The 18,205-nt window shown below is 37.3% G+C and overlaps 2 protein-coding genes across 2 annotated transcripts; both read right to left on the bottom strand.

Moving 5' to 3' along the window:
- Positions 1-1,371: 1,371 nt before the first annotated feature.
- Positions 1,372-12,106, bottom strand: LOC310734930 (interferon a3-like; the record flags this gene model as incomplete). Its single annotated transcript, XM_083557409.1, has 8 exons — positions 1,372-1,488; positions 1,611-1,688; positions 1,898-2,044; positions 2,144-2,215; positions 2,440-2,561; positions 3,146-3,212; positions 8,945-9,149; positions 12,051-12,106. The coding sequence occupies 8 exons, from the start codon at positions 12,104-12,106 to the stop codon at positions 1,372-1,374; spliced, it is 864 nt and encodes a 287-aa protein (XP_083413535.1).
- A 4,569-nt stretch (positions 12,107-16,675) lies between these two features.
- Positions 16,676-17,959, bottom strand: LOC310734931 (interferon a3-like; the record flags this gene model as incomplete). The annotated part of the gene is made up of 5 exons (XM_083557410.1): positions 16,676-16,792; positions 16,915-16,992; positions 17,202-17,348; positions 17,448-17,519; positions 17,828-17,959. 5 exons carry the CDS (start codon positions 17,957-17,959, stop codon positions 16,676-16,678), a joined length of 546 nt encoding a protein of 181 aa, XP_083413536.1.
- Between the last annotated feature and the right edge of the window lie 246 nt (positions 17,960-18,205).

Here is an 18,205-nt window from a genome sequence, read left to right on the forward strand (position 1 = left end):
CAGGAAAGGGCTAAGAGCCGATCCTTAATGCAGTCCAACCTCTACCTTGAACCAGTCTGTCGTTCCTACTGCACACTTCATTGCTGTCACACTGTCCTCATACATATCCTGCACCACCCTCACATACTTCTCTGACACACCTGACTTCCTCATATAATACCACAACTCCTCTTTTGGCACCCTGTCATACGCTTTCTCTAAATCCGCAAACATACAATGCAACTACTTCTGACCTTCTCTATCCTTCGCCATCAACATTCTCAAAGCAAATAAGGCATCTGTGGTGCTCTTCTTCGGCATAAAACCATACTGTTGCTCACAGATGGTCACCTCTTATCTCAGCCTGGCTTCCACTACTCTTTCCCATAACTTCATGGTGTGACTGATCAACTTAATTCCCCTGTAGTTACTGCAGGTCTGCACATCTCCCTTATTCTTAAAGTTGCAGTCGTAGAAATGATTGTAGCAACAGAAAATAGTTTATACTGATGATGACGATGTCTATTAAGAAGTCTTTTAGATTTTGCTCTACTCCCAGATGTATCATTATAAAATGCAATATTTACCGATACATGAATAAAATGTAACAGAGATTTTTGTGTTTCAAATGAATTTTTATTTTCAAAAGCAGGGGATTTGCCACAATTTTTTATCACTTTTTTTGTACACATTTTCAAGAATTGTATTTTTGTATCTCAGGTGCAGGAATATAAATCAATCTCTTAAAATAAATAAATGCACAAATACTTTAAAATCAACATTTACCAAAGTAAATAAAAAAACGAATTCATAATCAAAGTATTGTGATTCTTTTAAAATAAATTTAAACAAATCATTAAATAAATAGTAATAGTAAACATCATTTAAAAGTTAAAATTGTGCTAGAATTAAAATTTCTATTGTCACTAGCAGGGGAAGTGTCACAATATTTATATCACTCTTTTTACGTCTTTTACACGTTATCAAGAATTGCATTTTTGTAAATCAGATGCAGGAATATAAATAAATCTATAAATAAATACACAAATATATTAAAAGCAACAGTCAAAAGTAAATAAAAAACTAAAGCATAATCACAGATTTATAATTTAACAGACTCTAAAAATATCCTTAAATAAATAAATAAAAGAGTTGAATAAATAACAAGAGTAAACATCATGTAACAGTTGAAATTGTGATCTAAAACACAAATGTAATTCACTACTATGATTTTGAACAAAAGCAACACTGAATGATTCAACAATTGAACTCCTTTGAGTGCATTTTAATTCAAAGTGATCGACACGTGCAGGAAAATCCAATTCAATCAAAAGCTGAGCAGTTTCTGATTTTGAGTCTTTCAAAACAGCCAGCAGCTTTTCTCTACGGTCATCACTGGACAACTTTAACTGATTGCTGAGTCCCAGAGACAGCAGGGAAAAAGTCGAATATTCCAAAGAGTTGAAGCAGCTCTTTTCTGATCGTCTTCCAGGCCTCATTCTTCTCCTGCTGTAAAATTAAAGTTCCAATATTTTAGCATGTCTGCCATATCGAGGATCAACACAACATGAAATATCTTTCAGCTTCTGTCAGCATGTGTATGAAGAAGGGATGTGGAGATGATTGCTGACCTTGTTGTTCTTGCTGAGATCTCGTAGTCGTTTGAAGTATAAGGGCAATCTTTTGCTCTTTTTCATCCTGTGCTCGAGCTGTAAAAAAATCCAGTGTTTTAAAAAAAAATACATTAGATTCAAAAGCATCGTGTATCACACAGATTCAGTTTTAGGAGGAAAAAAATAATTGAATAGATTTAAATTGAATTTTGATTCTATGTGTTTATTATGAGCTACAAGCCAAACCATTTATTTCACACTCGATGGATAGATTTTAATTTATCACTGAGAAAAGCAGCACTCACACATGAGCGTAGTCCGTTAGCCTGCAGATCCAGCATATGTAAGAAAGTGTCCAGTTTGTCCTCGTTCCAGGAGACAGACTCGGACTCTTCCAATAAACGAGAGACTTCGTCCAGAGTCTGAACTATGAACCAGATCTGTTTCTCTGGCTGATTAAAAAAAGGAGGGAGATGAAAATGAAGGAAAAGTACATACAGTATTACAGGAGCAGAACAACAATTTCTGTGTGTGAACAGCGTCATTAATACCTGAGAATAGCTCTGGTTCAAGAACCAGTGATGCCAGTTATCCGGGATGGAGCTAACGCTATTTTCCTCTCCCTGTAGAAACAAAACCACAAAGGAGTCCAATGTTACTTCACATTATACACAAAAACCATGGATTGATGTAGCAGCAAACAAAATATCCACCTGATAGATAGATAGATAGATAGATAGATAGATAGATAGATAGATAGATAGATAGATAGATAGATAGATAGATAGATAGATAGATAGATAGATAGATAGATCGATCGATCGATCGATCGATCGATCGATCTCACCATTTCTCTAAGCAGTGTTAAACTGGTTTCGTGGTGCTGCTTGAATTTAAGACTGATCCATCGGCAGTTCAATCCTGAGCTCAAACTGCACAGACTCAAGATGAGCCAAAGCTGCACAAAACCTAGAGACATTGTATTTCCCGTTTACACACTTTACTTTCCTGTACTGTGAAGTGTTCTACACTTTACTCTCTCCATCTTGTGCTCTGTTAAAACTCTGATTTATAGGGAACAAGTGGAAAGTGACAATGCACACAATGGAAAGGGAATCTGATGAAGCAAATTTTTGGCTCGTCACTTTCTGGGTAATAAAATCAAATACCACTGTAACTATGCATACCTAAGGAGATGTGTGTGTGTGTGTGTGTGTGTGTGTGTGTGTGTGCGTGCGTGCGTGCGTGCGTGCGTGCGTGCGTGCGTGCGTGTGTGTGTGTGTGTGTGTGTGTGTGTGTGTGTGTGAGATGTATATAGTTATGAATGTATATACTAATGAAGTTTATTGTCTAAAATATAACTATTGTTCATTTGTTTATTTATTTATTTGCGTGTCATTTGATGATGAAATTGTGGGCGTGACCAAGTCGGAGTACGTCATAAGGAATGCACCCTTCCTTACTAAGCAGTGTTTGAAAGCAGTGTGATGCCTTGTTCTGCGTCCTACTTTTCCATACTATTTAGTACAGTAGGATGCAGTCACCTTTTTTACCTGTGTGTGTGATTCCCCCCGGAGCGCGGAGGAAAATGAAAAGTTGTGCTGAAACAGAAACAGAAAGCTGGTGTGAAACCCCACAGAAATGATGATGATGATGATGGACACTAAAGTGGTTTGCAGTTTATTAGTTCAGGTAAACGCTGAAACCGGAAGCAAGTCGGCAAGGTGAAGTTCTCATTAGATCATGAACCCGCTTTTGGAGTTCTGTTTGACATGGAATCAAATATTTCCAACTCTTTTCTAGATTTATTCCCTTTTCTAGAGTCAACCGTTTTGGTGTTGTATTTGATGTATGGTTTGGATAATTGTCCTGCTGGAAGATCCAGACATTTGAAACTTTCTGCTAGAGACTCTCAGGTGTTCATTTCATATCCGTTAATCATTAATAGAGTCCTGTATCATTAAAGAGCCTCCACCATATTGAATTATCAACATTTAGATCATTTTTTAAATTTGTAAAATAAATAAATAAAATTCCCACTTTATTATTAATTTATAATGTTTGTCAAATGGTCTGAGTGATATTCTTATTTCAGAATATTATGATTAAAATCCTTTCCATGAAGCATATTAAACAAGGTTTTCCTGATGCATCTGTTTCTACAAGTTTCACATGCGATGTGAAATTCTCATGTGCATATTTCAGTTTTTGAATGTTTTGGAATGTGATTAAACCCCAAATTTATAGTTTCTGAACACGTAAATTTTTTTTAGTTATAAGCAAAATAAAAACCACAGTTCTGTCTTTGGGTGGAAGTGGTGAAGCAAATTTCACCAGAAATGCACTGAATGTCAGGAATGTCAGGACATTGTCTCAAAGCAGCTTTACAGAAATCAACAGTCAAGGTGAACGGTGTGCATTTATCCCTCATGAGCAGCCGTGGTGACTGTGGCAAGGAAAAACTCCCGTAGAGGTTATGAGGAAGAAACCTTGAGAGGAACCAGACTCAAAAGGGAAACCCATCCTCATTTGGGTGATATCAAGAGTTTGAACATAAATTTTTTCAACAATACAGAACACTGGAGAGTAAGAACTAACATGAGTACTGGAGTATAAGATTATAAGTAAATGTTCTTTCTAGAGTCTTTGGTATAAAAGTAGGAGCTACTGAGGTTAACATTTGTGATCATTACAGATCCAGCAACAGCTTCTCCATGCCAGAGCCTTTAAACACTCCAGGAGGTCCAATGTCAAAACTCCACACATGTAGTGGGATCCAATTGTCACTGGTACGTCTCTAGATGGTTCAGGATGTTTGCGATTTCGGCATCTACTTCTTTAAAGTCCATAATTTTTACGAGGTGGGACGTGACTGGAGCTGGCCAAACCTCAGGAAGCCTCGGGTTGGGGAGAGAAAGAGAAGCACTGGAGAGGAATTAGCGTAGCTGCTGTTCATGATATTAACAGCACAAGTTGATAATGTGCGTTTGATCAGATGTTCTGGAGCACAAGGTTATGATGTGAGACGCATGTTATGTGTAGGCTTTGCTTAAAAGATATGTTTTTAATCTGCACTTAAAATGGGTGAGTGTGTCTGAGCCCCGAACACTGTCAGGAAGACTATTCCAAAGTTTGGGAGCTAAATGTGAAAATGCTCTACCACCTTTAGTGGACTTTGCTATTCTAGGAACTACTAGAAGCCCAGAGTTTTGAGATCTCTGGGAGCGTGACGGATTGTAGCGTGTTAAAAGACTGGAGAGATACATGGGAGCCAAACCATTTAGTGCTTTATAAGTGAGTAGCAGTAGTTTGTAGTCTACTCGAAACTTAACAGGAAGCCAGTGCAGGAATAAGATTGGGGTTATGTGATCATATTTTCTTGACCTTGTAAGAACTCTTGCTGCCGCATTGTGAACTAACTGAAGCTTGTTTAATAATGACGCAGGACATCCACCTAGTAATGCATTACAATAGTCTATTCTGGAGGTCATGAACGCATGCACGAGCTTCTCTGCATCAGATATAGACAACATATTTCTTAGCTTAGAAATATTTTTAAGGTGAAAGAAGGCTGTTTTTGTAACTTGGTTGATATGATTTTTAAAAGGCAAGTTGCTGTCTAAAATAACTCCCAGGTCTTTTACTGTTGAACTAGTAGTAACAGAACATCTGTCTTAATGCGGGTTGAGATGCTGGAGCTTCTGTATACAAGTTTTTGGGCCGATAAGCAAATTCTCCGTCTTATCAGAATTTAATAGCAGAAAGTTATGGGTCATCCAATCTCTTATTTCCTTAACACACTCTGTTATCCGAGTTAATTGAGCTGTATCACCTGGTTTAGATGAGATATATAGTTGGGTATCATCAGCATAACAATGGAAGCTTATTCCATGCCTTCTAATAATATTATAATATATATAAGGGAAGCATGTATATTGTGAAGAGCAGGGGTCCTAGAACTGAACCATAGTTCACTAGCATTAGCCTGGATAGCTCTCTATTTAAATCTACGAAATGGTAACGATCGGACAGGTAGGATTTAAACCAGCTTAATGCCTGTCCCTGAATGCCGATGTAATTCTGTAAGCGATCGAGGAGAAGATCATGATCTATAGTGTCGAGCGCAGCACTAAGATCAAGTAAAACTAACAGCGAGATGAAGCCTTGGTCTAAAGCTAAAAACAGGTCATTAGTGATTTTAACTAGAGCAGTTTTTGTGCTATGATGGGGCCTAAAACCTGACTGAAACTCTTCAAAGATATTGTTCTCTTGCAAGTGGGAACATAACTGGGCAGCGACAATCTTTTCTAAAATCTTAGACATAAATGGCAGATTTGAAATTGGTCTGTAATTCGATAGCGTTGTTGGATCCAGATTAGGTTTTTTAATGAGGGGCTTAATAACTGCTAACTTGAGGGATTTAGGAACATGACCTAAAGATAGTGAGGAGTTAATAATATTCAGAAGAGGCTCACCAGCTGCATATAACACTTCCTTTAGTAGATTTGTTGGAATCGGATCTAACTGACATGTTGTTGATTTAGCTTTGATAATAACATCATACAGCTCTTCCTGTCCTATACATGTAAAACCGTGGAGTTGTGGAGTTGAAGGTAACACTGTGTCAGGAGATGGTTTCAGAGGTTGAACTGCCACAATTGTTTTTCTAATGTTATCTATTTTTCCAGTGAAGAAATTCATAAAGTCTTTACTACTAAACTGTGATGGAACACATTTTTCAGATCCCTGATTTGTAGTTAGTTTAGCCACTGTAGTAAAAAGGAACCTGGGATTGTTTTTGTTATTTTCTATGAGTTTACTCAGGTGTTCAGCTCTAGCAGCTTTTAGCGCCTGTCTGTAGCTGAGCATACTGTCTTTATACACAATTCTAAATACCTCCAATTATGTTTTCCTCCATTTTCTCTCCAGATTACAGGCTGTTCTCTTGAGGACATGCATATGACTATTATACCATGGTGCAGGTGCTTGTTCTCTAAACTTTATTAACCGGATGGGGGCAACAGTGTCTAATGTGCTAGTGAGGATAAGGTCTATGTTGTTCGCCATTTCATCAAGATTATTAGCAGTTATGGGTTTAGTGAGAAACAGATAAATCAGGCAGGTTATTTATGAATCTGTCCTTAGTGGTCTGAACAATAGTCCTACCAAGTCGATAACGTGGTGAAACACGGCTAAACTGCTCTACCGGTAGTGTGTACAGTATAAGATAATGGTCTGTGATGTCATCACTCTGAGGTAAAATATCTTTATCAGTGACGTCTGCTCCGTGGGAAAATTTTTAAGTCTAGTTTAGTGTGTGGTTAAAACGGTGAGTTGGTCTGGTGACGTTTTGCTTAACCCTAAAAGAGTTTAATAAGTCGACAAATGATAATCCTAGAGCATCATTTGCATCATCTACGTGAATATTAAAATCTCCTACAAGCAGCACTTTATCAAAATTAATCAAGAGGTCTGAAAGAAAACAAGCAAACTCTTGAAGAAAATCAGCGTAGGACCCTGGGGGTCTGTACACGGTGACCAGAGCGAGTTTTCTATGTATGTCTGAAAGTACAATTTTAAGAACGAGCACTTCAAATGATTTAAAACTGAATCCTAATCTCTGACTAACATTAAGAGAGGCGTTACAAATTGTAGCTAGAGATGTTATCTGATAGCACTGCTGCTCCAACTCTGCTGGGGTGCAGGCCATCAGGGCGGAAGAACCTAGGACGCTCCCAGAAACAGTTCCAGTTATTAACAAAGAGAAGTTTGTGCTCTCGACACCATGACTGTAACCATTCATTTAGTGCTAAAAGTCTACTAAACTTCTCAGCCCCTCGCTGGTAAGTGGGAAGAGGTCCTGACACTATGATCCTCGTTGTGGGCGTTGTGCTGCGTACTGTCTCCACCAGGATCCTGAAATCTCTCTTCAAGATCTCCGTTCATAAAGCACATAACACTGTAAATGACATAAAGCACTGAACACTGTAAATACTAACATGCTACAGTCACATTTGTACCTAAATACTTATATCCTGGAAAGTAGTTGACTTAGATAACCTGGCCATTGCAGGGACCAATGGTTTTGTGCTTTGTGTTACCATAGATAGTGCTACTGTCACATGATTGGCTGAATGGATAATTGAATAAAAGAGTAGGCATGCAAGTGTTCCTATTATCATGACTGGTGAGTGTACAGTATATCCTTTTAATCAATATCATTATATTTACAAATGGTCCTAAATGGCCAGTGGTGTCATAAAAATGTTTGTACCCCCAATTTATCATTATAAAATGCAGCATTTACTGATACATAAATAAAATGTATCAGGGATTTTGGTGTTTTAATTGACTTTTTATTGTCAACAGCAGGGGAAGTGTCACAACAATGTATCACTTTTCTTTTTTTTACACATTTTCAAGAATTGTATTTTTGTATCTCAGGTGCAGGAATATAAATCAATCTCTTAAAATAAATAAATGCACAAATACTTAAAAATCAACAGTCCAAAGTAAATCAAATCAAATTAACGCATAATCAAAATATTATGACATCTTTAAAATTATTGAAAGAAAAATCATTAAATAAATAGTAAAAGTAATCTTCATGTATAAGTTAAAATTGTGATAGAATAAACATTTTTATTGTCACTAGCAGGGGAAGTGTCACAATATTTATATCACAAGAACAACAAGGTCAGCAATCATCTCCACATCCACTTCTTCATACACATGCTGACAGAATCAGAAAGATATTTCATGTTGTGTTGATCCTCGATATGGCAGACATGCTAAAATATTGGAACTTTAATTTTACAGCAGGAGAAGAATGAGGCCTGGGAGACGATCAGAAAAGAGCTGCTTCAACTCTTTGGAATATTCGACTTTTTCCCTGCTGTCTCTGGGACTCAGCAATCAGTTAAAGTTGTCCAGTGATGACCGTAGAGAAAAGCTGCTGGCTGTTTTGAAAAACTCAAAATCAGAAACTGCTCAGATTTTGATTGAATTGGATTTTCCTGCACGTGTCGATCACTTTGAATTAAAATGCACTCAAAGGAGTTCAATTGTTGAATCATTCAGTGTTGTTCTGGTCGTTTGAAGTATAAGGGCAATCTTTTGCTCTTTTTCATCCTGTGCTCGAGCTGTAAAAAAATCTAGGGTTTTAGAAAAAAAATACATCAGATTCAAAAGCATCGTGTATCACACAGATTCAGTTTTAGGAGGAAAAAAATAATTGAAAAGATTTAAATTGAATTTTGATTCTATGTGTTTATTATGAGCTACAAGCCAAACCATTTATTTCACACTCGATGGATAGATTTTAATTAATCACTGAGAAAAGCAGCACTCACACATGAGCGTAGTCCGTTAGCCTGCAGATCCAGCATATGTAAGAAAGTGTCCAGTTTGTCCTCGTTCCAGGAGACAGACTCGGACTCTTCCAATAAACGAGAGATTTCGTCCAGAGTCTGAATTATGAACCAGATCTGTTTCTCTGGCAGTTCAATCCTGAGCTCAAACTGCACAGACTCAAGATGAGCCAAAGCTGCACCAAACCTAGAGACATTGTATTTCCTGTTTACACACTTTACTTTCCTGTACTGTGAAGTGTTCTACACTTTACTTTCTCCATCTTGTGCTCTGTTAAAACTCTGATTTATAGGGAACAAGTGGAAAGTGACAATGCAAACAATGGAAAGGGAATCTCATGAAGCAAATTTTTGGCTCGTCACTTTCTGGTTAATAAAACCAAATACCACTGTAACTATGCAGTACTGCATACCTGAGGGTGTGTGTGTGTGTGTGTGTGTGTGTGTGTGTGTGTGTGATGTATAAAGTTATGTAAATATGAGAATTTATATTTTCAGGTTATTTCTTTACTAATGAATTTTATTGTCTAAAATATAACTATTGTTCATTTGTTTATTTATTTATTTGCGTGTCATTTTCTAAACGCAAATTGCTGACGATGAAATTGTGGGCGTGTCCAAGTCGGAGTACGTCATAAGGAATGCACCCTTCCTTACTAAGCAGTGTTTGAAAGCAGTGTGATGCCTTGTTCTGCGTCCTACTTTTCCATACTATTTAGTACAGTAGGATGCAGTCACTTTTTTTTACCTGTGTGTGTGATTCCCCCCGGAGCGCGGAGGAAAATGAAAAGTTGTGCTGAAATTGAAACAGAAAGCTGGTGTGAAACCCCACAGAAATGATGATGATGATGATGATGATGATGGACACTAAAGTGGTTTGCAGTTTATTAGTGAAGGTAAACGCTGAAACCGGAAGCAAGTCGGCAAGGTGAAGTTCTCATTAGATCATGAACCCGCTTTTGGAGTTCTGTTTGACATGGAATCAAATCTTTCCAGCTCTTTTCTGGATTTATTTCCTTTTCTAGAATCAATTATTTTTGTGTTGTATTTGATGTATGGTTTGGATCATTGTCCTGCTGGAAGATCCAGACATTTGAAACTTTCTGCTAGAGACTCTCAGGTGTTCATTTCATATCTGTTAATCATTAATAGAGTCCTGTATCATTAAAGAGCCTCCACCATATTGAATTATCACGTTTTATATATTTTTTTTAATTTGTAAAATAAATAAATAAATAAATAAAATTCCCACTTTATTATTAATTTATAATGTTTGTCAAATGGTCTGAGTGATATTCTTATTTCAGAATATTATGATTAAAATCCTTTACATGAAGCATATTAAACAAGGTTTTCCTGATGCATCGGTTCCTACATGTTTCAAATGCGATGTGAAATTCTCATGTGCATATTTAAGTTTTTGAAAGTTTTGGAATGTGATTAAACCCCAAATTTATAGTTTCTGAACACGTACAGTTTTCTCAGTCATAAGCAAAATAAAATCCACAGTTTTGTCTTTGGGTGGAAGTGGTGAAGCAAATTTCACCAGAAATGCACTGAATGTCAGGAAGCAATTTTCTTACAGGAAAAGCTGCTCAACACGAATATTGTCATTATGAAACCTTTAAAGGATGTTGTTTTGATGTATATTTAATTTTCACACTTTTCCTGATTATGAAAAGAGCCCGAGGAAAATTTTATTTTTATTTTTCTTGCATATTAATAAATGTTACACAGTTTTAATAAACAAGTGAAACACTGACGATAGCGTAATTAACGTCACCTGGTCACTTAACACCAGCTCCATCACCAAGAAAGCCCAGCATCGTCTCTACTTCCTGAGAAGGCTATGGAAAGCTCATCTCCCTCCCCCCATCCTGACCATGTTCTACAGAGGGACCTTTGAGGGCATCCTGAGCAGCTGCATTACTGCCTGGTTTGGGAAATGCACCGTTTGGATAGCAAGACCCTACAGAGTATAGTGAGGACAGCCGAGAAGATCATCGGAGTCTCTCTCCCCTTTATAATGGACATGTACACCACACGCTGCATCCGCAAAGCCCACAGCATTGTGGACGACCACAAACACCCGTCACACATACTCTTTCCCCTCCTGCCATCAGGAAAGCGGTTCCAAAGCATTCGGGCCTCACATCCAGACTGTGTAACAGCTTTTTCCCACAAGCCATCAGACTCCTCAATACACAGAACTGAAATGGAACTCACACACACACACACACACACACACACACACACACACACACTCACTCACTCACTCAAGTGTGTGTTACCGAACTGTACAACCTAAGCTTAACAAACACTCATTACTCATCTCAATCCATTCCACCATCATTTATTTATTATTATTTATACTTGACCGCAATTACACTGTTTATCTGCTGTTATTTGCACTGCATTGTGTCTGTTTATATTCACTCCCGGGTATAGTTTTTACAGTTCTCTTTGCGCATTACTGTATATTCAGAGTAAACAGTAGGTTTTACTGGTCGGTGATATCTTGGGTTATGTGTTTTGTCTTGTGTTGTCTGTCTGTACTGTTTTTCGTCTGCACTGTTTGCACTGGGTTGCACTCGATGTAGCTTTATGTTGTTTTGTAGCTCTATGTTGTTTAGTGTAGCACCAGGGTTCTGGAGGGACGTTGTCTCTTTTTTACTGTGTATTGTGTACCACTGTGTATAGTAGAAATGACAAAAGGGGAGTCGCGTGGGACCGCAGAGAAAGATGGCAGCATAGATGTGTAGCTCCATCGGCCCACCAATATATTCAATTTATTCAACCATATTTACTCCATGTTTATTTCTCAAAGATAATGTCCCTGGTGATTAAACACTTGTGAAACAAAAAAAAGTGGTCTGGACCGCAAATGTCGACGTCCACATCTAAATATTTCAAGGGAACAACAACGAGCCGCATGACAACCAGGCAGACTTTGCCGGCACACAAGTCGCCATCACCTCAGCCGACTGAACAAGGTTCAATGATGGAAAACGTATTATCCAAAATAAGCAAAATTAGCACTACTTTACGAGGAGTAGCGACGGGTTGTAACAAAGAGGTTGTTACCGACCCTAAAAACTCGGTGAATGCAATCCGAGAAAGGCTGGACGAAGCGAAGGGCCGCATCTCTAATATGGAAGACGTCACCTCGAAGCTCGATAAGGGCATGATAAACGCGTGGAAGTTATGGGGAACAAAATTGAAGATCTAGAAAACAGAAGCCGCCGCAACAACGTGAGGATGATCGGTCTGAAAGAAGGGCTGGAGGCAGGTGGAATGGTCAAATGCGTCTATAAAATCTTATTGGAAGGACTGGGTATCTATCCGGATGGAGAGTTTCGAAATTGAGAGGGCACAACGCGCTTTCGCTACCAGGCCCAGTACAGATCGGCCACCGAGAATAGTCTTGATCAAGTATCTACGTTCGTCAGCCAGGGAGAAGGTATTGCAAGCGGCCAGAGAAAAGGGAATGACCGAATGGGAGGGATATCGGATTTTCTTCCCCGACATGTCAAGAGAGTTAGCCAGAAAATGGAGGGAATTCGCCGCTTCGCGGAGGATGCTGAGAAGCGTCAGCTGATTCGGATAGCTGATTCGGCACCTCACTGACCGTAATCTTGAGGTGTTTGGACTAGGACAGTCCTCGTTGTTTGATATGGCCGCTCTTTTTTTGTTGTCTCTTCTTTTAATTTTGTTTGTTGTTAAGCTTTGGGTAGACGGTTTGATAATTTGTTACTTTCTGATGAGCAATGGCATTTTGCTGAAGGGAGATTTGGTGTTTGAAATGTTCAACTATCGTTTGTTAAATTTGAATGAATGTACATCACGGTTTAGTATACCATTCCCCAATAGGGGGCAGTCATCCAACATATCTGGTTACACGCACGATGACGTGCGATTAATTTATATCGTACATAGGTAGTCACATCAGGTTTATAACATGGAATATTAACAGGTGTGGAAGTCCAATGAAAAGAAAAAAAGTTCTGTCGTATCTCAAACATAAACAGGTAGATGTTGCTTTTGTGCTGGAAAGTCATGTAACAGGTAACGAAGCACTCAAATTCAAACGAGACTGGGTGGGGCATGTATTTTATTCATCATTTATGAGCAAACAAAATGGAGTAATGATCCTAATACATAAGAGGCTGAATTTCTTAATGTTAACAGAAACTAAAGACTATGTGGGGAGGATTATATGTATAGAAACCCTCATTAATGGAGTAAGAGTGATACAATGCAATGTATATACCCCCAATAAGACAGATCCGGGTTTTGTTAATAAAGTAAACAAGATTCTTGGTGACAAAGAGGGCAAATAATTTTGGCTGGGGACTTTAATCAGGTTATGGATGGGGTTTTGGATAAGAGTAAATATCAGGGATCTTCATATGCTAACAGAGGATATTGGATTGATTGATATTTGGCGCCTGGTCAATCCAACAGAAAGAGAATATACTTTCTATTTTCATTGCCATTAAATCTCACTCTAGGATAGATTTCTTCTTACTTTCAGATTCTATCACTGATCAGGTAGTAAACTGTAAAATTGGAGCAATAGTATTGTCGGATCATGCAACTGTGGAATTGGATATAGCCCTAAAAACAGAAGCGGGTAGAAAGGGAAGATGACGTTTGAATACTGCATTATTACAAGACAAGGAGTTGGTCCTGGGTTAGTTTATTATATAAGAATCCTAGAGCAGCAGTGATGACAAATGGTATGACTTCGTAATTTTTGACAATTTTAAGAGGTACTCGTCAGGGATGTCCACTGTCCCCGTTATTATTCACAATGGTTTTAGAGCCTCTGGCCATTATGCTCAGGGCAGACCCGAACATTACGGGAGTGAGGGGGGGAGGGGAGGGGATAGAGCACAAGTTAATGTTATATGCGGATGATATTTTGTTGTTATCTCATGATCCTCTCAAATCTCTACCTCCATTAATAAGTGTTATTCAATTATATACAAGAGGATCAGGATACGAAATAAATTGGGAGAAATCTGAGGCTATGCCAATATCTAGAACATGTCACTCCCATACAGTGACCCAATTCGGTTTTAAATGGATTCCAAAAGGTATGACATACCTTGGGGTTAAACTAACACAGAACTTGGAGGATATAATGATTTTGAATTATGAACCACTGCTGTCAAAGATAAAACAAACCAACATGAACAAGTGGGAACAGCTGAAACTGTTTTGTGGGGTAAAGTAAATATTGTCAAAATGGTTATAGCTTCACAGTTCAATTATATATCCATGATGATACCTGTAAACATTTCAGACCCTATCTTTAAAAAGGTATGACAAAATGATCAAGGACTTTTTATGGGAAGGAAAAAGACAGAGGATTAAAATGACAGATTCTGATTTGGACTGGATCAAGATAGAACAGAAACTGGCCTCACCATTTCATCCCATTAAAGTTCTTTTACAATGCTCTGGAGCTCAATGGGACTCGAATCCTGTGACAATGCACTCAAGACATGTTTGGAGCAAAAATCATAAACTGTGCAAGACATCACATTATAGACAGTCGTATGCATCACAATGGAGGAATTCTGAAATTTGCATAGGTAAAACAAGTGTGTTTTGGGAACAATGTCATCTTAAAGGGGTAACTGTAATTGGTGATCTGTATGAAAATGGAATTTTTATGTCATACTCTGAATTGGTGAAAAAATATAACATTGGGGACCAAGGACATTTTTGGAAATATCTGCAGATTAGACACTGTATCAAGAGCAAATCTAATACAAGTGATAACCCTGTTTATACCTATCGTCAGTTGCCACTTCAGTTTCTATGTGTTACAAATCAATGCTTAATGTAAATGCAAGAAGAAGAACCTGTAAGAACCTGAAAACTATTTGGCAAAAGGATTTGGGCATAGATATCCATGAAAACGATTGGCTGTACATTAGTTCACCCATTTTGGTGTAAAAATCTGGAAATAATGCAAGAGTGGATTGGATCTAACATACCTATGGAACCAAGACTATGGCTTCTAGGAGAGAAATCAGTGGTACCCAACATAGCAAAGAATGTGTTTACTCTAATTAAGATTGGTTGTATTACAGCTGCCAGGATGATTTTACCCAATTGGAAATGCCCCAAAACCCCAGACTTGAAAGATTGGATTGATGGGATGATTGAAATTGCTTTGTACGAGAGCATGTTGGGGAAACTGCATAGCGAGGGAGTAATAAAGAAAACATGGGATCATTTCTGGCAACATAAAAAAATGGTTTGAATAAGTAGGACTGATTAACAACTGTTTAATTTCCGTGTGCTTTTATTATGATTGTATTCCACTGATAGTGACTAGTGGCTGAACGTGTAATAGCAAAGATAACTATTGAATGCTGTGTTGATGTACTTTGAAGTTTGGACTGTTGAACAATAAAAAAAAGTTGAATAAAAAAAAAAAAAAAAAATAAATGACAACAAAAGCCACTTGACTTGACTTGATTAAAAAAAGAAAACACACATTTTGTCTAATTGTAAAAGTGTTTGTAATTATCTTGATGACATAAATGACATAAAGCACTGAACACTGTAAATACTAACATGCTACAGTCACATTTTTACCTAAATACTTATATCCTGGAATGTAGTTGACTCAGATGAACAGGACAATTCAGGGACCAATGGGTTTGTGCTTTGTGCTACCATAGATAGTGCTACTGTCACATGATTGGCTGAATGAATCTTTGAATAAAAGAGTCATGCAAGTGTTCCTATTATTATGATTGGTGAGTGTACAGAATATCCTTTTAATTAATATCATTATATTTACAAATGGTACTAAATGGCCAGTGGTGTCATGGAAATTTTTGTACTCCCAACTTTATCATTATAAAATGCAGCATTTACTGATACATGAATAAAATGTAACATGGATTTTGGCGTTTTATATGAGTTTTTATTGTCAACAGCAGGGGAAGTGTCACAACATTGTATTTCTTTTTTTTTTTTTTTTTTTACACATTTTCAAGAATTGTATTTTTGTATCTCAGGTGCAGGAATATAAATCAATCTCTTAAAATAAATGCACAAATCCTTTAAAATCAACATTCCAAAGTAAATTAAAAAAATAATAACACATAATCAAAATATTATGATACCTTTAAAATAAATGAAAATAAACCCAAATAATTAAATAAATTGTAAAAGTAAACTTCATGTAAAAGTTACAATTGTAATAGAATTAAAAATTCTATTGTCACTAGCAGGGGAAGTGTCACAATATTGATATCACGTCTTTTACACATTTACAAGAATTGCATTTTTGTATATCAGATGCAGGAATATAAAAAAATCTGAAAATAAATACACAAATATATTAAAAGCAACAGTCAAAAGGAAATAAAAAACTAAAGCATAATCACAGTTTTATAATTTAACAGACTCCAAAAATATTCTTGAATAAATAAATAAATAAAAGAGTTGAATAAATAACAAGAGTAAACATCATGTAACAGTTGAAATTGTGATCTAAAACACAAATGTAATTCACTACTATGATTTTGAACAAAAGCAACACTGAATGATTCAACAATTGAACTCCTTTGAGTGCATTTTAATTCAAAGTGATCGACACGTGCAGGAAAATCCAATTCAATCAAAATCTGAGCAGTTTCTGATTTTGAGTCTTTCAAAACAGCCAGCAGCTTTTCTCTACGGTCATCACTGGACAACTTTAACTGATTGCTGAGTCCCAGAGACAGCAGGGAAAAAGTCGAATATTCCAAAGAGTTGAAGCAGCTCTTTTCTGATCGTCTCCCAGGCCTCATTCTTCTCCTGCTGTAAAATTAAAGTTCCAATATTTTAGCATGTCTGCCATATCGAGGATCAACACAACATGAAATATCTTTCAGCTTCTGTTAGCATGTGTATGAAGAAGGGATGTGGAGATGATTGCTGACCTTGTTGTTCTTGCTGAGATCTCGTAGTCGTTTGAAGTATAAGGGCAATCTTTTGCTCTTTTTCATCCTGTGCTCGAGCTGTAAAAAAATCCAGGGTTTTAGAAAAAAATACATTAGATTCAAAAGCATCGTGTATCACACAGATTCAGTTTTAGGAGGAAAAAAATAATTGAATAGATTTAAATTGAATTTTGATTCTATGTGTTTATTATGAGCTACAAGCCAAACCATTTATTTCACACTCGATGGATAGATTTTAATTAATCACTGAGAAAAGCAGCACTCACACATGAGCGTAGTCCGTTAGCCTGCAGATCCAGCATATGTAAGAAAGTGTCCAGTTTGTCCTCGTTCCAGGAGACAGACTCGGACTCTTCCAATAAACGAGAGACTTCGTCCAGAGTCTGAATTATGAACCAGATCTGTTTCTCTGGCTGATTAAAAAAAGGAGGGAGATGAAAATGAAGGAAAAGTACATACAGTATTACAGGAGCAGAACAACAATTTCTGTGTGTGAACAGCGTCATTAATACCTGAGAATAGCTGTGGTTCAAGAACCAGTGATGCCAGTTATCCGGGATGGAGCTAACGCTATTTTCCTCTCCCTGTAGAAACAAAACCACAAAGGAGTCCAATGTTACTTCACATTATACACAAAAACCATGCATTGATGTAGCAGCCAACAAAATATCCACCTGATAGATAGATAGATAGATAGATAGATAGATAGATAGATAGATAGATAGATAGATAGATAGACAGACAGACAGACAGACAGACAGACAGACAGACAGACAGACAGACAGACAGACAGACAGACAGACAGACAGACAGATAGATAGATAGATAGATAGATAGATAGATAGATAGATAGATAGATAGATAGATAGATAGATAGATAGATAGATCTCACCATTTCTCTAAGCAGTGTTAAACTGGTTTCGTGGTGCTGCTTGAATTTAAGACTGATCCATCGGCAGTTCAATCCTGAGCTCAAACTGCACAGACTCAAGATGAGCCAAAGCTGCACCAAACCTAGAGACATTGTATTTCCCGTTTACACACTTTACTTTCCTGTACTGTGAAGTGTTCTACACTTTACTCTCTCCATCTTCTGCTCTGTTAAAACTCTAATTTATAGGGAACAAGTAGAAAGTGACAATGCAAACAATGAAAAGGGAATCTGATGAAGCAAATTTTTGGCTCGTCACTTTCTGGTTAATAAAACTGCATACTGCATACCTGAGGGTGTGTGTGTGTGTGTGTGTGTGTGTGTGTGTGTGTGTGTGTG

Source organism: Silurus aristotelis, assembly GCF_946808225.1.
Source record: "Silurus aristotelis genome assembly, chromosome: 12".
In the NCBI taxonomy this organism is placed as follows: Eukaryota; Metazoa; Chordata; class Actinopteri; order Siluriformes; family Siluridae; genus Silurus; species Silurus aristotelis.